The sequence below is a fragment of the Vidua chalybeata genome, chromosome 1, assembly GCF_026979565.1.
Source record: "Vidua chalybeata isolate OUT-0048 chromosome 1, bVidCha1 merged haplotype, whole genome shotgun sequence".
Lineage (NCBI taxonomy): Eukaryota > Metazoa > Chordata > Aves > Passeriformes > Viduidae > Vidua > Vidua chalybeata.
Genome location: NC_071530.1, coordinates 93,593,924 through 93,619,739, shown reverse-complemented (window position 1 = coordinate 93,619,739; position 25,816 = coordinate 93,593,924). Strand labels below are relative to the sequence as shown.

At 42.7% G+C, this 25,816-nt stretch overlaps 1 protein-coding gene across 1 annotated transcript in view; it reads right to left on the bottom strand.

The window, feature by feature from the left end:
- Positions 1-314: 314 nt before the first annotated feature.
- Positions 315-25,816, bottom strand: part of RIPOR2 (RHO family interacting cell polarization regulator 2) — a 67,437-nt gene continuing 41,935 nt past the window's right edge. Inside the window, exons 9-22 of the mRNA XM_053953770.1 lie at positions 21,992-22,035; positions 20,613-20,738; positions 19,101-19,249; positions 17,883-18,012; positions 15,166-15,855; positions 12,365-12,549; positions 10,418-10,586; positions 8,827-8,962; positions 7,774-7,935; positions 6,635-6,793; positions 5,395-5,597; positions 3,848-3,931; positions 3,055-3,145; positions 315-1,934 (exon numbers count right to left, since the gene is read on the bottom strand). Coding sequence (XP_053809745.1) covers positions 1,834-1,934; positions 3,055-3,145; positions 3,848-3,931; positions 5,395-5,597; positions 6,635-6,793; positions 7,774-7,935; positions 8,827-8,962; positions 10,418-10,586; positions 12,365-12,549; positions 15,166-15,855; positions 17,883-18,012; positions 19,101-19,249; positions 20,613-20,738; positions 21,992-22,035 — 2,429 coding nt within the window. The 3' untranslated portion in view covers positions 315-1,833. The remainder of the gene's footprint in view (positions 1,935-3,054; positions 3,146-3,847; positions 3,932-5,394; positions 5,598-6,634; positions 6,794-7,773; positions 7,936-8,826; positions 8,963-10,417; positions 10,587-12,364; positions 12,550-15,165; positions 15,856-17,882; positions 18,013-19,100; positions 19,250-20,612; positions 20,739-21,991; positions 22,036-25,816) is intronic.

The following is a 25,816-nucleotide window of genomic DNA, read 5'->3' as shown; positions in this document are numbered from 1 at the left end:
CTCCATAGGCAGCTCTACATTCCCCAAGGTGCGTGCTGTAAGGCTGAATGTTTGAAAAGGGAAAACGAATGGAAGGAATATCTTCTCTCTGAGGAGAGTCAGTCTTCACAGAATTCACAGAAGGGAGGAGTAATCAGTGCAGGTTTGGTAACAATCCTGGAGCCTCTCCAGCACATTTTCTGGTAGTCCCTGTGGAGCCTTTCTTGATAAGTATCATGAATGATACACAAAACTGGCTTGCTCTGAACTTAGACTATGAGCCTGATAGTGAAGAGGCTGCTGATGGAAAGGGTGACTGTACATATGGACTGATGTACTTAGTAATTAAAAATAATCTTTATTATAACTTAAATGTGATAGGAAATATGGTGAGTACAAATGCCACAAAACTAAAAAAAAAAAAAAAAAAAAAGTAGATACAAAAGGACACCTTGAAAGAATTCAACTGATGGGACAGGTGTAATATAAAAACCATAACATGGCTATTTCACCTTCTGCAAAAAGAGTTTATATCCCTCAGTAAACAAGTAAGCATTTTGCACTGTACAAAATGTACTTCTTTAATTAAAGGAAGAATATATATATTTATAAATATACAGATATGTACATTCTTGTAACATTCACAGTTAAAAAAACCAAAACAAATGACCCCTGCCTGCCAAAGTGTCTGGCTCACAAGGTTTCCTCTTGATGTGAACTGTTTGCAATATTTTCTATGCAAATTTGGATACTTCAATTGACATCTAAATAGCATTTCATGCATAATGAACACAGTACAGGAACACTCTTCTGTTAAATTCTATTCACCTCTGTTAACTTAAGGCTTGTAATCAACAGTTTGAAGCACTCACTGTCTTTCAACCTTGCAGTGCAGGGAGGGGAGGTGCATTCACTTCCCCCTCTGTTTATTAGTGCCTCCGAGGTGCACTTGAGCTTGTTCTGTTCTTTATATTGAAATCACTCTATAGAAACTATGCTCCTCTAATTAGAATGTACAAAATCCAATCCTGCCTGCAACTTGCAGGACAAAATGGTTTTGGGGACTCGTGCAATTAGCAGTATTCACTCCTTCTTCTCAGAATAAATAAATGCACTTTACCTTTTCATTTAGCTTTCAGAAACCTACATGATTGTTTGATCCCTCTCAGAAATTGCTGGATTAATGATGGTTTGCTGCTGGAGGGCAAGAGAAGGGAATAAAAGACAAGTGGAGGCATTTAGAATGAGTCACCAAAATGACGCCTCCCAGGGTTTACATCACGCTGTTTCTCCAGGCAAAACTTGTAGAACTTTCCCTGTATTTCATTACCAAGACACAACTGAGAAAGCCGAGCAGTGTTTCCTGCCACTGAAGTTTTGCTGGGGACACTGCATGGCAGCAGACACTTCATTTGGGATTCAAGGGAAAATTTCTTTGCATGCCTTTTCAGGTGGCCTCCTGAGTGTCCTTGTTAGATACGGTATCACACGTCTCAAGTTTTCACAACAACTTCAAGGAAGTAAATGTAATAGGAAAATATATGGAGATGCCAAATTCTAAAAACCTCACAGAAGTCTATTGAGGCTGAATAACTGCAATTACATTATTTGTTTAGAATCAGTCAAGAAAGTATTGTTCCTCAGCATCCAACTGTTCCATCATGAGCTGCAACAAGGAGCCAGTAGGAATCCTTAAGCTGGATTTTAGATTTTCCTTTTGTTAAAGAAGTCTGTAAATGGCTACATTTTGGAACATTCTCATAAAATTCTTTAAAGTCTTCCTTTTGTTCCCACACTGAAGTGCAGCTCCATCCTACTTTAATGCCTGTTAAATATTAGCAGGTTCTTTTCCATCTAAAAAGCTGTGGCAGCTTCAGTTCCACGGCGGCTTCCAACTTTAACAAATTCCCGGGGAAATTTGTCCAGCTGTTCATATGCCAGTCTCCCATCTTCACCTGAATGCAAAATGATAAAGCATAATAATGTATTATGTCATTGCCCTAGAACATTTAAAATACTGGATTTCTCTGCTATTAGAAGGTTCTGATTGGCCAGTAACTTCTACCCCTTCTTAAACTTTATCTTGTTAGAAGCAATTTCAGAAATTATTTGGAAAAGTTAAACATGCTCTGTATGTTCAAATTACTATTTTTTTGAAATTTCCCATGTAGCTTGCTTGGTTATCTAAAGCCAAACAGAAGCAGATGTGGCTTGTATGACGAGGTGACAGTATCTGCACGTTTGTCGTACTGAATGACCTATTGTGCTTGTCAAGGTCTCAGCTGCTGCTGTGATGTACTTGAGTCATCCTTGGAAAATATAAAGTTTATCCACCTCCCATTTCCTGGCACTTTAAAGAAGTGAGTCTATCCACATCATTACTTCTGTACTGCTGAAAATGAGGAAGCAGTATGTTTGGTAAATATTATTGTGTCTTTCAAACGCCTTTTCCTTAGCTACTGCCATCTATATGCACTTTCACGAAGATAGCATTGAGCCTAATGGGTTGAACTGGCAATTAGGAACCAAAACTGGCCTCTGTATGTTGTCTAGAAGAATGGCAGAACAATCAGAGTTTTCGAGTGTCCCTGGGCTAGTTGTTTTACAACCTGAGCAATAACATGTCCAACAGCAGACTGAATTCCTGCTGAAGTGTTGAATGGAAGAGAGCATATTTGAAGGATTTGCATAATTAAAATAACACAAAGACACCTCCCCCATGGAGAAGAAATTCATGCCTAGACAAAAGGCCAGAAAAACACAATTTTTCCATGCCACTGAAGTACTGATGCCCAGAAACTGCAGATTAATTATCAATTATTTCTGTTTCTCAACTTCTCCTTTGCTATCCTTCCTTTTACTACTTCCCCCTCCAGACTCACACAATTCAATTTCTCTCTTTTTGGCTCATTTTCAAAATGAATTATTTTTAAGAATCTGTATTTTCTGGCTTGTTTAAGTCACTCTGTAAAATTTTGTTTCAATTTACAGTCTCACATTTACATAGCTCAGGTGTCTCACATGCTGCTCTGTTAAAACATAAAATTAAATACTGCTCTAAACCAGGCAACTCACCAAGGGAGAGCAGGGTTTCAGACGCCACTTTTCTGATCTCTTCATTGTCAGACTGGCAGAGTGTGACCAGCATTTTAATGCTCTCAGTAGCCTGGGAAGTGCAAAGAGAACTGCATTAGCACCACACAGGACACTCTGGGGTTTTTCCACAACCTTGCATGTAAATAGTAACCATCCTCTGCACTGTCCTTCCCACTCCAAGCAAAGGGCTTTGGTGGAGACAGGAGGAATGGGGTTTCCCTGAGGGGAAGCATTTGGAGCAGGTGTATTTTCTGCTGCTGGCATGGACCCTACTCTAACAAGCTGTGATCTCTCCTTTCTGCTACTGCAGGCCACATGCATTAGAGCTCATTTTATCCTGGGAAAGCATTTTCTTATCCTTCTCAGTCAGTAGTTTACAGATTAACGTGGTTTTTTTGCTTTGTTTTTTTGTGGTTTTTTTTTTTTTTTTTTTTTTTTTTTTTGTTGTTGTTGTTGTTTTTGGTTTTTTTTGGTTTTTTTTTTGTTTTTTTTTTCCTCTGGGATGTGGAACTGAGTCTCCTGAAGTCAATATAAGAGGGAGGAAAAGATGATATGCAAAAGATAAAACTTTACCAAGGTCACAGAGCCCAGGTGTTTGTGGTTTAGAAGGTTCTAAACCATTCCCTTTATCTGAAAAAGGATGGAGCACAGCAACCCAAAACAAAAACACTACTGCTGTTGTTATTGCAATTTCTCTTTTGTTGTTTGTACCTATCAGATGTCCTTTCTATAAAGCAAAGCCAAGCACCACAATGTATTCCTTGTCTCTTACCTTGAGGTATCTTAGAGCCAAGCAGGCTGCTTTCTGCAGCTGGAGGTTGGGCTGGGTTAGTGCTTCACAGTAATAAATCAAGGCCTGAAAACAGATAAAGAAGAATAGCATTGAAAATGTCTGTGCCTCCATAGAGAAGGGTGGAGCACGGAGGTATTGCTACCCTGTTAAAGGGAGAGCAATTGCAGCCTGCCTCCCTGACAGTGAGCATGTGGGATGGCACAGGGTGGGATAATTCCCTACAGCAGATCCAGGCCAGACCACTAGTCATAGATCAGCAGCCTCAGCTTTTGGGGAGGAGGAGTTCACGTTAAACTGAGATGCACTGTCTGGCATCTTTGAAGGCCTTTCACCACATATCACCAAAGAGCTCTGAATGGGCCTTGGAGTCTAATATCTCAAGAGGTGGCCCTTGTGATGGTTTCTTTAATGTAGGGATAATAATGAACTCGTTGGTATAGACCCCAGGGAGACTTAAAATAATTACTACAATGTCAGCATGAGCTGCTAGACCAGTTTACTGCTTGACCTTAGAAATTAGTAGCTACTACACAGCAGCAAATCTCGGCAGCACTCAGCTGTACAGTGAATTCACCTGCAGCATAAGGCTGCATAATACCCTCACAGAAGCCACTCCTGGCTTCTTGGTCCTTCCCGCAGGCAGTGGACCAGGTATCAGCTACACATGCTTGTTCCAGGAGAAGGTTGTATTTGCCTTGAGATGCTGCCACCAGGAAACTGGGGATGGGAGAAGGATGGTATGAAATACCAAGAGGCTGCAAAAATGGATGATGAAGTGGGAGGGCAAACAAAAAGGGGACTGGATTGATAGACAAGAGAAGCAAAGACTTTTCCCTTTGCCTTCCTTCTGCCACTCTTCCTCTTCCAGATGCCTTTTCTTTTGCTCTTTCCTGACAAAGAACAAGATGGATAGTAGGGAAAGGTCTGCCATGAAATGGCAGGAGCCAATCCCTAATTTCTTCTTTCTCCTCCTTCTCCCCTCTATTTAATTTCTGTGTTTAACCTGGCCCTGCTTGTTGCATTTGGTATCAGAGATAGACTCAAATCTTAGTTCTCATAGCTGAGCTGTGTTTGCCCAAGGCAGTTCATCCCCTTTGGAAATGGTGGGCAATCCCATAGCTGACAGACTCCTTTGGGAAAAAAAAAATCTGAGACCTACATCTTTGCGTCTTTGCGTGTTGGTGATGCTGGGGACTGTTACCTTGAAGCCTTGGACTGAAGCCAAGTCTGAGACAGGGCAGCAGAAATGCTGAAGTGTGGGAGATAGCTGGAGAGCACAGCACTCAGTAAGTATTTGCAGTTTTGATTGGTACCTGTTTAGCGTAATGACAGGTAGAAGCAGACTGGCACAAAGATGGAAACAGACCTGCACATGTGCAGAAAAATTAGACAGGATATCCCTCTGGATCAGTTTAAATCAAACTTGGATCAGTTATTTTATATGCACAGATATTTGAGGCATACAGGTAGAAAAAAGTCTTGATGACACAGGTCTCTCATGCGACAGGTGATTTTCTGCCACTTACCTTCTCCCTGAAGTGCCTGTTTTCTGCAGTTGCTGTCAGGAGTGATGCCACAGTCTCACTGACTTCATTTTTATTTTCATTGAGAAGTAAAGCCAAAGCTCTTAAAACTTCCTGCTGTGGTGGAAGGTTATTGGAGTTTATTTTGGACACATTTTGCTGCAGTTTTCCGTCTTTCACTGACTGCAGCACCTGAACCACAGATGCTGGAAGTGCAAGAAAAAGGAAGAAAAAGGTCTATGTTACTTACTTTATCCTCTCAGTACTTTGGGTTGATCCTTTTCTCGCTAGCAATCCTTGATTTATATTACACACATTGAGGATATTAAAATATTCCCATCTGAGCAACTGCAGCATGGCAGTGTATCTGCATGGGGAATTGTCTGGGCTTTAAGCTGGGCCAGTTTCTCAGACCTTCTTCAAGTGAGGAGATGAGTAGATGGGCCCAAGTGCAGCACTTGGGCTTACCCAGAGCTAAAGGCACACCTGTCAAATCCCTGCTTTCTGCTGGAAGATGTGAATTCTCACTCTAACAATTGAAACCAAATATCCTGGCTAGTGTATTTACTTTCAGAGTATCTTTGTGAGAGCTTTTCCTGGATAGACTGATGTCTGCCAACAACAGCTAGGGCTAATATGTTTCAGAGGTGAGTTGAAATGCTATTTTGCTTCCAGGCTTTTGAGCAAGAGCTCCCTCGTATGCCCAAATAAAAAGGAAAACTAGGCAAGGTTCCTCAGATTCCCTTTCAAATAGAGAAGAAAACTCGGCTTGCCAGGGACTGCTGTTCAGCACACTTTGTGCAGCATCTGCTTCTCTCTTTAGCTCTTGGTGGCAGAGCTGTGATCTGAGGTGCTGTGATCCCTTGGTCCCTGAGAATTTCTCAGCACATCAGAAGGTGTCTCCATAACAGGTGGTGAGAGACCAAGACATTATCCAAGCTGTGGGCACAGAAAACTTCCCAGACCTTGGACTCAGCCCACCACCATCAGCCATCCCCTGAAAAACAGTGCTTTCCAAAACAGTTTTTTTCCCATTTAAATATGGAAATAGTAATGGCTGAGAGTCTATCTGCATCAGCTCCTTTCCCTCGACACGTACAACAGTTCAGGTGCATTCACTCAATAGCCAGGACACTTCTTTGTCTCTTTTGTAAAACCAGCCTCAGGGCTGAGCTGCCTTGTGTTGAGCTCAGAAGGACAGGGAGGTACTCCCTAACCAGCCAGCAGAATTTATATACCCTACCTTCTTTTGCAAGCTGCAGCAAATAGCTTCCAAGGTCATTGACACTGTGGCTGGCAAAGTAGTTGTAATACTGAAAGACAGTGATGGTCTCGGAGGACATGCTGGAGTAGAGGACAGGCTCCGTCCGGTCCAGAATCTGAGACACCAGGATCCTGAAGACTGCAGGCAGCCATGGACAAAGGGACAGGTTAGTGAGAGCAAAAGCTGCTGGCAAAATTATGCAGTCCACTTCAACACTGGAAAGAAAGAACCTCATCTTCAAGGCCAGATACTTCCCAACGTTTCTAAACTCAGCTGTGGTTAGGTTAGAAGCTGGACAGGCCTTCTCCCTGTCTGGGTCTCATTGTCAGAGAATACCTTTGTAAGGATGAACCTCTGCCAGTTTACAGATGGCTAGTGCAGCTTCCTGTGCAATCAGTGGAGCATCATTTCTACCTAAACAATATCCTGAATCGTAAACCCCTCTCCACATGCACTGCCTGCTACATCCCCACAGTGCCACTGAGGCAGGATTTGGCTTTGCTATTTTTCATGTTCCTGCACTAGTGTGGCATGCAGAAAGCTACTCTGAGGCACTGTCTGTGAGAGCTGTAGCATGGAGCAGAAAGGAGAACACTGCCCTATGTTGGCATCGACAGTGCAGGTGGCCACAGCTGGGCAAATCAGCCTCCATCCCCATTCTGTCCAAAGAAGAGCTAGTCAGTATAGCTGCAGTTTGAGGTGTGGTACATCCCATGCAAGATAAGAACCTGTGCTCAGACAAACTCACTTGAATGTGGATTAATTTCACCCCAGTGCACTGCAATGTGGTGTGGGAATTATACAGATACACAAAATTAAGTGCAAGGGTTCCCGATTCACTGAATCACTTACAAATCTGTATTTGGCAATTGACTTTCTTTCTGGTTAGCTCATAAACCTTAAAATAGCATTTTCTTTTCTGTTGACCTCACCTTTTTTTTTTTTTTTTTTTCCTATTATTTGGGGCCAAAACTGTTTGAAGAGTTGTAGCATTAGTTTTCAACTGAGATCTTGGAACTGTGGCCAAACAGATCTCCGAGGGGTTAGAAAACAAAGCTCAGTACACAACTGTTCTCCATTTTGATGGCTGCCACTTTTTTTTTTGCAGCAGTTTGTACCTGTTTCTGCAAGTCCTGGACACTCCTCATTCACAGTGGTGGCAAAATTGATATCCAACTGCTTCATCATCTTGTCTGCAGAGGTGTGATACACTCCTGAAGGGCCAGTACACTTCATCCAGAAAGCCAGCAGTGACAGCTTCTTGTGGAACTCTGGAATTGCTGGGGAAGACAAAATGAATGATGAAACAAAGCCATGCTGGAAGCATCAGCTTTGAAAAGAAGGTAAGAATGGGTCTCAGGGGGACCTAGCAAACATCTCACCCTATCCTGTTTGCTGGGTCTCCTTGAGCCATTACCTTCACAGAACATGACAACGTGCTCACCCCAGGTTTGTAACATGTTTTTTTCTGTTTCCCATGGTAATGTGAGAAAATTTGCTCCTGATCCAGTTCTTGGCATTGATGTTTCTTCCTTTTAAATAGCACAAAATACTAAGGGAACACCACAAATGGTCTGCACAAGTTTGGTCCCTGTCCTAGCACTACACTTTGGCTTCAAGTAAGTCACTCAGTTTTTGCCTCAACTTTCTGATATAGTAAATACACCTTGTAGTATTTACCTATCCTGCCAGTGTGTACATGAGGGTAACTATGTGTCAAACTCTTCCAAGTATTAAAGCAGATACAGAAAGAAAAATAACTAAGAAGTTCTCCATAGAGATGACTAAAAATGAAATGTTCAAGAAGTTGTATTATGCCTCTGATATTGTAATGCAAATCCTGCCTTTCCTCAGGAAAGAAAGGTGGAAGGATAATTTGGCTCTTCAGAGGTGGAAGTATCCCCACCCTATGACACCAATGACATCTGTCCATCTTCTGCACATCAAGCTGTGTAAGAAGTCCTTTCTCTTCTCACTTACATATTTCTGGATACCAGTGCTGAGGACAGATGTAGGTGACACCTGCCTTGACTGCTGCACCTCCTGGTGACCCTGAGCGAACCGTTACTGCAGTGGCCTCTCCTGCACTGCTGGTGAGCTCTGCACAGTGATTATTTCAGTAGACACACATCTCCAGGCAAATCCTTGTCAGAAGGAAAGCTGTTTCTTACCATCAGTAAGAGAGGTGATGTTTCCCAAGTTCTCAGTGCTGATCTCCGCAATATTCTCCATCACGAGGATCTGCCTGGACAGCTTATCCAGGAGGTCTCTTGTCACAAACGGTGTTTTACTGGAGAACACAATTTGCTGGTGAAGACAAATGGGAAGAGACAAAAAGGAGTCACTGAACCAAACAGAAACCCAGCCTCAGACAAAAAAAAAAAAAAAAAGAACTCAAAAACACCTGAAGTGCAATGACAAATTCATTGCCTCGAACCACAGGATCTCCTTAACTTAAAGAATTTTTTGTCGTTGGGATATTTTTTGGTCCTAGTTGATAAGCATCATTGCTTGTACCTTCAATATCTACATCCATATCCAGACACCTGAGTATCCAAGTAGCCATTTGCGTAAGTAATTACTGATTTACACACTCCACAAAGCTAAAGAAACCCATCACCACAAGACTTAAAGCCAGGCAAGAATATTACTCTGGCTTTCACACAACATGGGCTGTAGACTTTCAGGACAACCCTGCATAGAGGAAGACCACATGTTGCTCTTTCTCCACTCCATTTCAGCTTTGATCAATTACTTTGGTGCCTTTATTAATTTTATTAATTAATGAATCCTTGCTAATACTACCTACTGTTGATATCTGTATCTTCTTCAGCAGTCTACATAAATAATGTTCATATCAAATCTGCTTTGTGTGTGGATGTTCAAGTTCACCTTGCTCAGCTGCATATTTACTGTATACTCTTGTATTGAAACCAAAAGAATTCCCTTTTTCTCATAGCTGTGAGTCAGCAGAGTTTCCAGCTCAGCACTAAGGGTGCTGGAATCAGGCTCACGCTCTATTGCTTCAATGAGCCTTTGGGAAAATAAAGCTAATTATATCTAAGATGGAAGAGTAAAATAATTGTGAAGAGAAAGTTGCAGCATGTTTTGATTTGTCAGGAAAGCCCTGATGACCTCCTTTACTAGATGTTTAAATTCACATTTGCTGTGCATGGGCTCTGAAAAAAAACTACAGAAAAAACCTCTAGTTGTGAGCATGAACTGACAATTTTGATGCCCCAGGGGGGCTGTCTCATGCTGCCTTCACTGTGCCTGTTGCAGACAGAATCTCTCTGCCTCTTGTGCAAAAAATTAATCTCTGCTCTTGAATCTGCAGGCTCATCTGGGGCTCAGTTAAACAGCGGATACAGGGTTCCTGTTTTACGTCTGAAGACACAGGCTGCTTTAACTGGGAACTAACTCTACTGAGGACCTCCCAGCAGAGCCAGCAGGAGTTTGTAACCCAGAGCAGGGGATGCCCCTGTGTCCCACTGCGCTGCCCCTCAGCTCTCCTGGGCAGCTCATGCCAAGTATCCCATAGTTCCATGTCAGGTCTGCTCCGAAACGGGCCAGGATGGAAACGATGGAGGCACCTCTGGCTGGAGTCAGGGTGTCACCATCCAACTCCAGCATGATGTCTGTCCCAGCCCTGTGCTCCCAGTGCCTCACAGGAGCAGCGCTGACCTTGCCAGCCTGCTCGTACCCATGCTGCAGGCAGGAATGATTTTAAAATAAATGCCCCGGCTGAGGCTGGGCTGGTACCTGAATGAGCTGGGTGCAATACTGCAAGTGCTTAACTATGGTTATATCGAGGCTGTCGTTGCCTGTGGTCAGGGGCAGAGGGCTGCCAGCCACGCTGGTGCCCACGCCCGTGTCCTCGGTGAGAGCTTCGCTCAGGTGGCCTCTGGCTTCTGGGTGTTCCGTCCTGTAACTGGGGAGGAGGGAGGGAGGAGGAGGTCAGTGCAGGGCCGGCAGCTGCCACAGCAGACACACACCCACACCCACACACCCACTCACACACAAGGGGATGAGCAAAGAGCACGGCAGAAGAGCTGAAAGTGCACAGAAACCTGGTGATGGGCACATCATATCACAAAGGAGCAGGGCTGCCCTCTCTGGGTACAGGAGGGACATGCCCATCTAGAGGACAGACCTGTCTCCTGACTGGCCTGCCTTGAGTGATGTGATGCCCTCAACAGCAAGGTTTGTCATGGTTAATCCCCTTGGTGGTGACAGCTTTCTCCCATCTGTGATGAATCACCTGCCCAGTCACTCTGGATTAAGAACCATGACAATTTGTTCCTCCCCAAGCACTGAGCTGCTAAGAACAGCTCTGTGCTTTCAGAGTCCTCCTGCTGTCAAATTTAAGGCTCATTGCAGAAGGAAAGGAAAACCACTGCTGAAGTAAGAGACATGATGTTTTCATATGCTGTTTTAGACACAATGTGTACAGCTTACTTTGCCAATTGTTTCTGCAAGAGTGTAGAGCTAGTCTTACTGTGTTTATTATTTCCAATATTGTCTTGCTGCACAAATGATCCTCCCTGTGTTTAAATGCAAAGCCTGAGGTCAGTCCCCAGATGGCAAGTGTGTTTGGCTGCAAGTTCAGAAGTTTCAACACTTGCAATCTTTACACTGAGTCACACACTTATGCATCTAAAAATGGAAGTGGGAATCTGCACTGTCTGGGGATGAGCCAGAGGGGGGAAAAAAGCAATTTTAATTTCTATTTTAACTGGTTGAAGCTAGATCCTTAAATCAGCACAGACTGGACTGAGGTCAGAGTGCCAGTTTAGCAAGCAACACAATTTCCCAATTTTTTTTTCCCACCAAGTCTTATTCTGGAATGAGGACATGAGATGATGGGAACTGCACAGTGGTTGCTCGTTGCACTCAAATTGCTTTAAGCAAGCTATGAGTAGTATAGCTCCCTGGTTGGAAAGCACGGGCAGGGAGGGAACTGTGTTCCTTTCTTTTTTTCCAGCTCTAGTGCCGCTTACGTGCCTGCTGGGCATCGTGTCAGCTCAAAGGAGGCAAACATGCTTTTAAGATCTAATGATTGAAGCACAGCATCTTAAAGTCACACAACAATGGCAGGCCACGGCACAACACCACAGCTTTTTTGTTTTCTGTTTTGGTGGTGGTTTTTTTTTTTTTTTTTTTTTTTTTTTTTTTTTTTTTTTTTCTCAGAAAGACCAAAAGTGATGAAAGAAGGGCAGGTAACACGCAGGGCCATGAACAGAGTACCAGTCACCACTCTTACATTCCAAAGGCAACCTACATCATGCTGCTTAAATCTGGCCCTGTGTTATTGTTACTGACAAGCTTAATCCACTGCAAAGACTCATTCGGCTAGAGAGAAAAGACAAAGGGAGGGGGGAAAAACCACAGAGGAGTTAGTAATTACATCCAAGGAAAGCCAGGTCCAAACCTATGTCAAGGAAGAGGCTCTGCCAGTATTGATGCCAGCCTAATTCAATTTACCCTTCTTTGGAGGACAGATTGCATATATTTGAACAGAGGAAAAAAAATGGTCCTGGAAACTAAAGATTTTGTATGCAGCAGCCATGGGGAGCCCTCTGACCCTAAAACTCATCAAGGATTAGTCAGTCTTCCTTGAATAAATTGTGCACCAGGATCCCCTGTTAGTGACAAAGAGCCAGGGTGTCAGTTTGGTGTAAGCACAGCTGGCAGGTACTACAAACTTACCTATTCTTCTCAATCTCAGTATCTGAAAATACTGAGTCTGCACCTCCTCCACCATTACAAACCTCCACACCACCACCATCCTCATCATCAAAGTCAGAGGTGTTCAGGAAATCAAAGCTTTCTAAAGCACTTTCAACTGTTAGACTTAAACTGGAGGACCTGCTTCGGCTTACTGCTGGCTTGCACTGCAAAGGCAGAACGAACCAATGAAAACCCCAGATATTAGCTGCTACAAGAAAGATAAGAAAAAAATGATAAAGCTTAAAACTTCAAATTCTTCAATTTATTTTTAAAACTTCATTTTATTGGGTGTTTCATTTCAAGCCTTCATATTCATAGCATATACAATCAAAGCCTGGGGAAAGCCTTTCATTCCTGCTCCCCTCCTCATGCTACCCACTCTCTTCCCCAAAGGAAAACCCTCAAAGACAAAATTCAACACGTTTTATAGAAATGAGAGGTACTTCTTGAATCCAAGTTTTGCAGCTCTTGGCATTTTCCAAAAGGAATGATGGGAATTAATGCAATGGAAGTTGAAAGGGGAAGGCACATTCCTTAATTGCTATTCTAGCTACAAAAGCCAATTTATACATATCCAATGGCACTACCTGATTTATTCCAGACGTAACTCTAACAGACCTTAGCCAAGAATGAATTTTATCCCATAGCTGCACATTTATTAGTGGAATGAGAGGAGTTTTGTGGCCTTTGAAGCCAAATGGATTATCAAGGAAAAGCCAATAAGGCATCAGATTCCTAGGTGACAGAGAAAGGCAGTATTGTAACTCAGAAATTAACAGTGCTAGAGAGAGGGGGGGGCACCATCCCCACCTCACTGCAGGGAAGAAATGCAAAGGACACCTTGCTGTTGCTGTAGGAAGTATGAAATACTCCGGCCCCATGTGGCAATTCATCCACATGTGCCCAGAGAATTGCTTCCAGGGTCATTCTGAAGGATCAGATGTAACTTGAGGGATCATCTCCATTGGTTGGTGCAATGACTTCAACATCTTTCACACCATGTGATTGATTATTTGATCAGAAACAGTCATGAGCCACTGGTGCCATTACACAGGTCACATACTCCAGTCCCAGGCAGGAGCCATGACTTTGTCTCAGCTCAAAGAAAAATGCATTGGCCTCCGAGGAGTTCAGATCCAGCACCAGCTGCTCTAGAGCTGAAGGGAGTTGGAGTTCTGTTTGTAATTCATTTGCACACATTACTAATGGTCATACATTTGCACTTAGGATGTTTGAGTCCTTAAACTGACTGTACAGTCAATAGCTGATCAAACACACTTCCCAGCACATCTGTGACAAGGATGAACTGTGTCCTGCTTCTTGTGCAGCACCAATGGTTTCAGCTTCCATTTCCTTCAGGGCTGGGTAGTGCAGCTTCTTCAAGCAAGCACAAACAGCAACATGTGGGCCATTTTCTCTGCTCATCTAATATGGCCAAGAGAGATTTCTTCAGCCACAGCTGGATTCCAGCTCAACCGTTCTGCATGAGGAGCCCATGCAGCCCTTTGCTGGTGATGCTGAGTGCCAGTATGTGAACTGATCAATAGGTGACATCCAGACTTCAACAGATCTGAAGAGGTGTCCATCTCAAGTGTGCAGGAATCCTGTCTGCACACATCCATCCTCTCTGCCCCCATCCCATGTCTGTCTGTTTGTAACTTCTGATCAAAGCAGCCTAAATAAACAGTCTCCATTGTCTCTCTGCCCTTTGGATAGTTGACCTCTTGTACTAAGTTAGAAAATAATAGTAATGATACCTTTGCCTGTTTGAACCCCTCTAGGAATAAATAATGCAAGGAATGGGGGCTGCAGGCTGTCAAAAAAAGCACTTAACTTGGGAAAGTACCATGCAATGGAAACAAGGAGGTTAACAAAGTTTCTTTGTAAAAATATAATGCAGAAGAATAAATTATTCCCTGCTTCCTCCTCAGCCATGTTTTCGAATTATGAGGCTTAAATGACTAGCAGACCAACTTGCATATGAATATGAAGCATTTGAAATGATTATTTCCCATATAATACTGTTTGCAGAGTGACGTGTCATGAGTTGTTATTCATGGGGGAGATACGAGTAACAGCGACCCACAGTAAACATATTAACAATACACATGCAAACCCCTTTTCTTCTGAATTTTAACATTATTCTCTTGATCTTGATGTAATGACAGGATGTCTCTCATTATGAAAATGGATGAGGGAAAAAGGAAAAGATCATGCCTAGGTGACATGGGGACAGCAACCTTCAGTGACACTTGTGCTTCTAAATCCCTTTGGCAATTTAGAAAATTCAGCTTCTATGGCTACAAGGCCTGATCCTCAGCTAGTGTAGTTTTGCACAGCTCCACGGAGTTCAGGGGTAGCATGCTAAAGTACACCCACTGAGGATGTGACTCATAGATTTCAAAGGCAGAAGTTTGGCTATATTTGATCCCCAGTATGGCACAAGCAATGGGTTCACAAGAGGTGATTCACAATGGTTCCCAAAGCATTCAGAGAAGGGTGTAATTTAATTACCCTTTTGTCATAGCACCTTTTTTTCTTTCCCCCAGGTTTTGATAAAAGATCTGTTGCTTGAAGACACAAGGCTATGATAAGCACATTGCTGACAAAAGTTTAAAAATGCAACATTATCAAAGGATGCTCCAAGCAGGAGCAAATCTACTGCTACCAGGGAAGTTTACTATTCTCCAGAAAGCCTACTTTGATGTTTGTGAGGCAGGCAAGGACATTCTACCTGCTCAGATTTTCTTTAGGGTAGCATTTTCTGAAAATGTACTCACTTTTAGGATGTCATCTAGATGCATCACTTCTTGATCCAGGTCCTGAAACTCTTTATACTGCTCTTTATGTGGCTCAAGAGCTAAGAGAAGCCCTTGCAAGGCTTCCTCAATGCTTCCATCGAGATAAGATTTATATCCTTCTGATTCCCCACTAATGGATCCCTCACACGGCAGCCTCTCTGGGGTCAGGGGTGTCTCTGCTGATGTAAGCCTTTTGACCAGCTGCTTCGTGATGTTGCCCTCATAGGTGTCCAGCTCCACAGGCTTGAGTTCTGAACCTTCATCCGTGTCCTGCAGGAGAGACACCGGGACACTCGTTTCTACAAAGACACGATCGCTCCCAGCATCAGAGATCTTTTGGCAAACTTCAGGAGCTGCCCTTGGGGTGTTCTTGCTCTCAGCCACCACTCCCTCTCCGTGGGACGGCAGGTCCTTTGGCTCAGCAACAGAGTCTCTGCGGGAGTCGCTGCTGCTACAGTCTAGGCTTGAGCTCTGGGAGGACTCCAGGGCTCGGTGCTGGGCGGGGGTCGCAGTGATGTCAGGGCTGGAGCTGACATGAGCAGACGAGGACTCTGCTGAGTTGGCAGGGGGCACGGCGTCTTCATAAGGCAGGTCACCAAAAGTGAAGGAGAGAGGCCGCTTCTCAGTGGCCGCTGTCCCATTTTCAAAGACATCATCTGGCAAATTTGACTGAAAAGATAACAGGGAGAAAATGTTTTTCATGCAGCATTGGAAAGAGGAAAAAAATAACAGCATGTGCCCAGGAAAGAAAAAGGCAAGGAAAAAGATTAAAGAAACATTGAAGACTTGAGAGATGGAAGAAATATTTCAAATCAAACTTCCGCCTTCATCTGACACAGCTCCTCAATTTCACCATGAAAACTTCTGGAAAACCTGGGCTCAACATGTCTCTGCTAAATAGAGAGCTCTAGGAAATGATCTCCAGAGAGAGTCATGAACTCTGCTCACCCTACCATGTTCTCATGCTCACCCTACCCTGTTCTCTCAAACAGTATTTCCAGTGCACTGCTCTAGTTCCTCTACCATGGCTCTTTTTAATGAATTGTACATAATGCATTTGTCTGCATTTTCCTACTCATTATAGACCTCTGTTCTACTTATTTTCTGACTTCTAAAGTAGAAATCCATAAAATGTAACACACTTTGCTCCAGTTTCTCTAGTGGTTAAGTGTTGATAGTATTGTGCTATTTCTTATCCAATGTCCGGCATGTGGCATGGATGTCTGTAGCAATTGTTAACCTAGAGTTATATCCAGTCCAACATGAGTTTCTGCTGAAATTAGTCAGCAAATTGGTGGTGTATTGAGCAGGACATTGATCATTTAAGAAGCAAAACCAGCCTATGCAGACTCCAGACTTATCAGGGCAGATATATATATGAATATGTTCATCTCTGACTGACATATGGGGAAAAATCACTATAGGAGTCACAGCCCGCCTATCTAACCTACAGACCTTGCTTTGTTATGTGGCCAGTTCACGGAAATGCATGGCACAGATGGAAGGCAACTACTATTTTGCTGACAATTTGCTGGAAAGAACTGTAGGCAACTGTAGAACACGTTGTTAAGCTTAAGGTTTAAGCGTCCAAAACTTGAAATTTTTTTCTAGTATTATTAGCAGCTTTTTCTCCCTAAGCATAATCATAGTCAAAGGTTTATTTCTTCTCTCCCTTGACATGGGTATGCTTTTAGCTTCTGAAAGTCATGTTACTAGGCAAATGTAGAGCGTCAATCAGTGTAGCAGGTGATTTTTTAAGAACACTGTTGGCTTGTACTCCTGCCCTGCTCTCTGCCCACAGATAGTTGACTTCTGATCATTATCTCTGTGGAAACCAAGAGGAATTTTGATTTAATGTGAGCCGCATGGGCTCACAGTTATGTCCTGCCCTCTAATCAGTCAGCAAAATGAGCGAGTTGCAACAGAGAGCAACACATGAAAAGCATGCGTGGGAATGGAAATGCCACACAGGAACTGAAAAAATCCTTCACCAAACAAAAACCAAGACTCACATATAGCTCTAGCCCTGCTTTTGGGCTTAGCCTGAGCGATGGCAGGTCACTAAAAGAGCGACTGCGACGAAGCTTGTCAAAGAAAGTGTCTTGAAGAGCATCTAAGATTGTCAACTTTGGCCTGTCTTGTAGGGGATGCAGCCATTTCTTCAACAGTTGAAGCAAAGAGGGTGTGAGGAAGGGCAAGTTAAACGAATGCTTTGTAGCAGAGCACTAAATTACAAGCATGGGATGCAGCACTTGTAAAGTTAATCTCTGTACAGATGGCCTGTTTAAGCATTCAGAATTCGATTCATGCAAAATGTAGGAACACCCTGTGAATATCTTCAGCACAGGGGTAAATTTTATCACAGGATACTTAAAAATACTTGTGCTATAATGGTTGTTTAACTACTGTTGCAATATGAAAACACATTTTTTAAAGATTATTCAAGCATCACAGCAGTCAGGCAGGAAGGATAGGTATGCATTAATTGGCCACATAGTTTCAAAGATGCCAGGATCATAGTCACCTTCTTTTAGGATTAGCAGCTAGGAATGCACTTGCTTTATAAGTATTTGTAAGGGTAACCTGCTGGAACCAGGGGGAAAAAAGCTTAGACATGTAAAGCAATGAAACATTTGCAGTGTTTGAACTGCTTTAAGGTTTCTCATTACATAAACACAAAGCCAAACAGAGCTTACAAAGAATGAGTGGTCCTTGAATGTTGGTGTTTCAGGAGTGCCTTGGCTGTACATGGACATTCTCCTCTGGAGAGCAGATGCCTTGCTCACATTTCCTGTGGATGGGGTCAAGTCTTCAACATCAAAGGGACTATGGATACACAAGCAAGAGGGGAAAAAATAAAAGGTTGTTAGGCTGAGCAAGAGGGACTTTCAGGTCCATAGAAAGCATTTTTGAAAGGGCGGTTTATTAGCACATCAAAACCCAGAGGTAGCAAGTTTTTAAACTGAAGCATTTAAAGGAAATGTTGTTAATTAGACAGCAGTCTCAGAAGTGTGGTTTTCGGTTCTGATAAAAGTGTTCCCTCAGAAATCATTTATGCAGTGTAGTCTGATGTTATTCTTCTCACATGAAAAGTATTCTTGCATTTGAGTTGCCAAGTGTCACACATACTAATGAGAAAGGTGCTCAACTATTAATAGAGCTGTTGCATTATGAAAGAAACCAGGAGCTGTTATTGCTGGCTTCATGTTTTTATTGCATTACAAGAAACAGCACACATGATTGTAAAAAGTTAAATGCACCAATGCTTCTTCAGAAATGACATTTACTTGTTTCATAAAAATGCAGTGAGAATTGGGTTTGTACCCTAAGGCTACCAGCTCACCTATGCTGAACAACGTGAACAGAAAACACCAAGAGATTTCCCATCACTCTTATGGTGTATGAAGCCCTTAAAAGCCAGCTTTTCAAGATGGGCCAGCTACTGAACTTTGTTATGCTAGTGTAAATCCATAAAATTATTTTTAAAAAATATTATGCATATATAAAAACATACATTATATATATATAAAATATATATATACACATATGTATATATGAGCACTCAGTTATATCCCATTTTTAAGCTTTGAAATAAGCTTAAGGCAATTCTGAGATTATCATCACTAAGCAGTTCCCATACCTTGTAATGTCAGTACATACCAAACTTAATTTAACAGCTGAAACTAGGCACAACCCTCTTTACCACAGGAAAAGTAGGCAAACTGTGGCTGACCAAGAACTGTTTCTCATATACCAAACTTGGGCCACAGTTCCTTTACAATCTTCCTCAGCAGGGAAAAATATGGAGAGAACAACCCACATGGATGAATCATTTTTCTTTGGTTGAAGTTTTACAGCTGATTGATTGTTGATTGATTGATTGATTGACTGATTGACCAACAAGTTCTACTTACTACCAGGTGATCTCAAGGTTCAGCTTTACTGTGCCAAGGTCATTAATGTCTACTGCAACCACCTGAGGCCGAGCTGCAAACAGGTCTTTTGTCTCACAGGTTACGCTTCCCACGAGGATATGAGTAGCAAGCCCTTTAACTTCTGTGACCTGTAAGAGACAAGAACAGGATATTTAGGACCACAAAAGGCATTGCAATCCTTAGTCCCAAGATAATAGTTTTGATTGTCTGGCCTGGCCCCCTTGCCAAAAAGCTTCTAAGATATGATTGTCTGTTGCAAGGAAAAATGTGGGGTTTGGTGGTCGTTTTGTTTTGGTTTTTTTTAGAAAATGCATAGTTGCATATGATCAGGATTCCATGTTTTCTTTATGTTTTTTACAGGAGTCAGAAGAGGACTGGCTCAGACCAAGAGGCTGTCTAGTCTTGTATTTGATTTTCTGCAGTAATGACAACCAGAGCCCAAGGGAAGAGTGAGAACAGGGAGCCCATAGAGTGTCCCAGCAGTTGACAAATTCCTGACTGGGGATCTCCCAATGTAACTTGCCTAATTGATAATTCCCAAAAGAGCTCTCTTCCAGGTATTTCTCTCTTGTAATTCTGAAGCCATGTAATAGTTTGCACCAAGGATGGCATTTGGTGAGGACTTCCACAGATCTACTGTTGAGGAACCACCTCTATGAATGTTGTTACTCATATTTAGAGATATATTTGCCTGGGAATTCAGAGTGACAGTTCTATATGCAGCTCCTACACAAACCAGCCTTTGGCTGTTTGCTTGAAAGTCAGTTCTTGAGCCTTTTATGTGAAAGTGTTTGGACAGAGTCCAAAAAGGGAACAGAATATACACATTAACCTTAATAATACTGGGATTCTTGTGTACTATAAAAAGGGGTTCTCTCCTAACTTTCCACCTTAAACCTGTGTGTTAGATTGAGGAGAGTGACTCACCATGTGTCACAACTTGCCTTTCATTGAAAACCTACTGTCTCATGCATCTGGGATTATTTTGATTGTGGGTTTTGTAATCACCTGCATTTTTTTTCATAAAGTCTTTGCAGTGTCTAAGTGGGCCATTTCCCCTAAGACTTTCAAAACATTCTTCTGTTTAAGCTTCCTAATCAGGGACATCTGGAATGGTTTCTAGCACCAATTTCTAGACAGAGGTCAGAGAATAGATATCTTTAGGTTGAAGACTTGTTGGAAAGAAAGCATATGGACTTCCAGCCAGGAGAAAACTGTGTGGGGATGCTAGGGGCAATGGAGAAATGGAATAGTGATGGAAAGACTCCAGTTTGGGAAGAAAATCTCTCCCACAGCTCTCACAAACTGATTAGTCTTGTGGTATCTAAACTGGACCATACTACAGCACTTTAGTAGGTGTGTCAGAAATACTAATTATGGCTCATTTCTAAAGAATTTAATGATCTGCTTCTGTGTTTTTGCTGATGGTGCATGAGAAGGCAGGTTCTTGACTCCTGCCTTGCTTGCAGGCAAAGGAGTCAGCATGCATACCTTAATGGAGATCAGTCCAACAATGAGAGGGAGGAAAACCATCTCTTCTCCATCCCAGCTTTGCTTGCCATTCACTTCTATCTTGCCTTTTAGTTTCCAGCGCTGGCGACCGTAACGCATGAAAATCTAAAAAAAAAAAAAAAAAAATCCCTATCTTCTTGAGAAATCTGCTTTCATGATGCACAAATATCAGAAACAGAACTGGGCAAAGGGTCTGAGACAAAGGTTAGAAGAGTTAGGTGGCGTAGGTGCTGCCCTTCCACTTCCCATCGAGTCAGAAGGAAAAATCTACTGGAGGATCTCTATCTCTCAGCTCTCCTAATTGCTCCTTTTGGTAGTGGACCCCTCACCCAAGTTTTTAATTTCATGTATCTTGGTGACTCATAAAAAAGCTGCAAGGCATTTAACTCCATTTACAGGGAAAGTGGCAGGGCAAGAGAGATTTGGGAGGGCAAGATGAAAGCACTTGTGGTCTATCCTAACATCTACAACTTGCTGGATCTTTTGCCTTTCCAGGCAGGTGAGCTTTCAGCCATTCCCTATCAGAGACCTCCCCAGCTGTGAGGTTTTGGCTGTCTGATGACGGAAATGAACGACATCCATAGTGCAGTAACCCAGTTCGAAGCACCAAGAGCAGGAAGACCACTTTGGGCCAACTGGGAGACACCTGCACCAACTAAATGACCCCACAGAGGAAGCAGGAATCATTTGTCACAGGGAATGAGAGTGGGAACAAATGAATCTATGAGCGAGGCAGCTAGGAAGTTCTGGTTGGAGGGATCCATTATCAATCCACTGCAAATTTCTTGCAAGGTTAGTTCTGTTCTGGCAGAGCTGGAGGCTTTTACTTTAATCCATCTCTAATTAACACACTACTCCTGATGATCTCAACTGAAACACTGCCATGACCAGAGATCCTGATGCAGCCTCACGGCAGGTTAACACTGGGTCTCGAGCAATGGTTATGCAGTTACTCAGTTATTCTCTCTGCCAGTTAGCTCTATGATGAAGTAGAACCTATGCATTCAGTAAAGGATGTTTGAAAGGATGTGTTCCATTTCCCCTTCGTGCATAGGATGGGACATATGCTTTTTGTCACAAATAAGATATCTAAAAACTAAAAAAAAATAGCTCATGGTTCTTCGAATAGCCATCACCCAGTTCTCTGAATGTAAAATCCAGGTCTTCTGACAGATGCCCTGACAAAAGCAGACATACAGAAAATGCAAGATTTTTCAGAGCACATATGGGAAAAATAATAGCTGTTTATTGAGGTGCTGATGTGAAAAGGTTTTATTCATCATGATGTAAAAAGCAGCAGAAGTATGCCTTCCTTTTGATTCTTTTGCTATTTAATAAACAAAGTCATGCAGACATACCTCATATTGATCTCCAGGGCAGAGCCGAGCGAATCCAGCCAGACCTGAGAAAGAAAGACACAGAGGGGCTGTGGGAGGGCCTGGGCTGCCAAGCGTGGCTGAGCCCACAAGTGGGGTGCAGTGGGGTGCCCAGAGAGCAACACTCTCCTGCAGCCCCCCAGCTGCTGTTTATATCCCCCCTCTTACTGTGCACCCTCCAAACCAAGACAACCCACCATAATTTTCTTCTTTATTTTGCGTAAAATTCATTGGCCTGTGGTTTCTTGCACATGGAATATTTATACCTTCCAGCTTTTTTCCCAATTAGAGCCTAAAGTTTCCTTTTCTATAGTAACTATAGAAAAAGGAGAAATAGCTTCCTGACGTCATCTGGCTTCAGACACTCAGCTGAGAGCCCTTCCCATGGTGAGGTGTAGGCGAGCTGCTGATCCCCCTGTAGTGCTGCTCAACACTGACTGACCGAGCTCCACGCTTCAACACAGATTCCTTTTTAGTACATCTTCAGGGAGACACAGCAAGCAACAGGGGCTCCTTCTGCTTGGCATTTCCATAACATTATCATTCCCATAATAGCTGAGTGTCTTTCAATAGTAAGTGCATCACAAAATATGACTGACATCTGTAATACCAGATGAATCCCATTTTTCCCCAGAGCGGGAGAAGTAGCACAGCAAAGCACTTCTGATCTATGTTTGGTTTTGGGGTTTTTTAAGGTAGGACATAACAATGCTATTTTTATATCAGCACTGTGTATATGAAATGAAAGTTTCCTGAGGCTCCACACTGAAATCCAAGGGGAATTACCACCCCTCTCCTGGCCTGCTGACCTGCTTTTCTACAGGATTCAACTGGTTGTTTTTCCCACAGAGGGAGCTTCTCCTTTCTCCCAGATACCCCTCAGTATGTAGCCATTGCACTTGTTTTGGTATAAAAACTTACCCAGCTTTGCCTGTGTGAGCCTAAATCTATGCCTCTAGTGTTGCAGCGCCCAAAGAAAGCGTCTTGAGGCCACATACAAAGTCTGTGGCAGAGAAAGGGATGCCCCAATGCAACACACAGGGGTGTGTTAGAACCAAGGCAAGTGTGACGAGCCCTAGTGCTGGCTGTATTTGCAGGGATGAATTAGTCCTGCTAGCTGTACTGTAGGAGCAACTCAATCCCTGCATGCAGTCATGGGCTGTCCCCATGATCTGCTTATCTGCCTCTTCCATTTCTTTGACCAGAAGTTTTCTTTGCTCATCTTAGTGTTCAGCAGAACAGAGAGGCCCTTGCACAGAGCTCATATTACCAATTCCTTTCTAATTTATTTACTGTTTATAAATAATTTAAGATTACTAGCTCTCCACCACTGCTTCTCTCTCCCCCAGCATGCTTTTATAAGTGAATTTGATCTCTCCTGGGACACATCACCAAAAGCATGTAAGGAAAATAAAAGGTCCTTTTTTTGCCCAGTGAATGGGGTGGGTGGGTGAGGTGACGTGGAGCTTAAAACTCCATATGGATGTTTAGGTCTGTGAGCTGTGACTGGCCCAACCAGGCTGGTCAAGTCTTTTCAGCATGATGAAGAGGAGGCTAAATGCTGACTTGACAATAGGGCATAAGTACTTTCACAGGAAACAAATTTTTGGTGACTGAATGGCTTTTGGGAACTAAAAAAATGGCAGGAACCAATGGCTCCATCATACAATTTCAAACATCATGCCTTTGTAAAAGCACTGGGCCTTCAATGCAGGCAGGACAGGAGCTTGCTTCTGGGGATCAGCATAAGTAATTAGGGGACAGGGTCATCATGGGGCTGTGGTAAGGAGGCAGGGCCACTTGAAGCTCACACAGCATGTGCATGCTGGACTCCTGGCTGCTGGTGGTGGAGAGCCACTGCTGTGTCAGGCCAGCATATTGCTCTCCCTTGAGTGAAACATCTGGGCTTTTCACCTCCTGCTGTCCTGGCTCTTCTAACAGCTATAAGGGCACTTTCCTGTACATCACAACAGGACACACAGATTCCATACAGGAACTTCCACACTGGGTTTTCCCTGGTAAATTTCAACAATTGATTAGCTAAGTTAGCTAAGCCTGCTGGCACATTTATTATCTTGATTCTGAAAAATGATTAGGCTTTTTTTTTTTTCCTATAAATATCAGTCATAAAAGCTCTGTGCAGCTCCCCTGCTTCCTGACAGCATTGTGTAGGTTGGCTTGCTTTCAGTGTAAGTGACAGGGCACAAAATAAAAATAACTTTCACTGGAATGGCTAGGAACAGATAAGCTTTGGGGAGAGGAATGCTTTGATTTCAAATTAGATCCTAAAGTTAGCTGGATATGCTGCAGTATAACTTAAGGGGGAAACTTGCTGTGTGATCTGCAGGCTTTTTTGCCAAAGCTGCTGCAAGCCTTAGCAATAGTGGTGGCTGTATTGTCCTATAGGATTCCTATTTCTAGGGAAAACTATCTAGATAGAAATCTCAGATGCCCTAATTAAAGAATACTTAATCTGGCATTTCTCTTTGCTGTTTTCTAATTTGGGCTTCTTTACATGATGCAAACTGTGTTCAGAAGCAGATGCTGCTTGTGCTCTGTGCTCTGCTCCTGCTCATGAGTGCAGTACCTGCCTTCTCCAGAGTCCTTGAATTTTGCCCGAGGATTTGGCATCCAAAAGAGAAGGGGTTAGACCTCTTCAGATAAGACATTTGTGACACCGTGACACTTTCTGCAATACGTTCCACTGCCAGGAACTGTGCACTGCATTTACAGCAAGTAAGGAAATACTCCAAGGGAGCTGGAAAATCCCGTTACACACTCTGTGACATTGTTTCATTCAGCATGTCCATGCTGTGGCTTTGCTGTGGGTTCCTGTACAGAAATATCTGTCTCAGTCTCTGTGTGTTCATCTAAAACCTGAGGGATGGAGCTAGGGGAACTACAACAACTGCTGCAATTGTCTTCTATAATATGAGAGCACAGAGTAGCTATGTTAATTTAATCTAAGATTAATCTTAATCTTATGCAATGCAATCATAGGAAACAACTGTGACAAGGAGGCAGAATTAAAACCTTTTATGAGATTTGTGAGCTCTCAAAACTCCACCAGCAATACTGTGGATGTTTTAAATGGCAAGATATCAAGTGAAGAATTAAGAGTTCATGAATATTTAGATGCTGACTTTGTTTTATAGAACTATTCTCATGCCAGTGACTGAAGATCCAAAAAAGATATCCCCTCCCAATCTCTTCTTTAAGACATTGAGTCTTAAAGGGATAATAGCATTAGCAATACTTGATGATCCATTGAGGCTTCAAGTAAAACTGATTCCATTGTATTCAAACCCATAAACTCCCCTGTCATAAAGACAAGGAATAAAATGGAAAGGTGAACGCCATCACAGAGTTATCTAGGAAAACTATCCCCAGCTTTTTGATTTTTTACATTTGGTCAAAAATAGTATTGGTCAAAATTAGCAAAAGTAAATGAGTTAGAAATAGCTGATGTCAAATTAAGAAGGTATTTTAAATTTCAAGTTCAGCTCCATGGCAATTCAGATAATTTCCCAGACACCTTCTCAAAGAATTACTGAAAATAGAGACAAAAATTACAGCAGTCTTCAAAACGGAATTGCTTTGGCTGTTGGGAAGAGTCTTTGTGGGAGGTAATTAGTCTAGAAAACAAAAAGCAGAATCTCAGAAAGTCTGCAAGCTTTGGTGTTCCTGTTTCTGTAATCCTTCCCAGTGGGCAGGGGTGTGAACTGGGGGGTTGAAGGCTCAGCAATGGGTGGGAAACCCCACCGGTCATAAATGCATGTCACACAGCACGTCTCAATTCCCTCACCA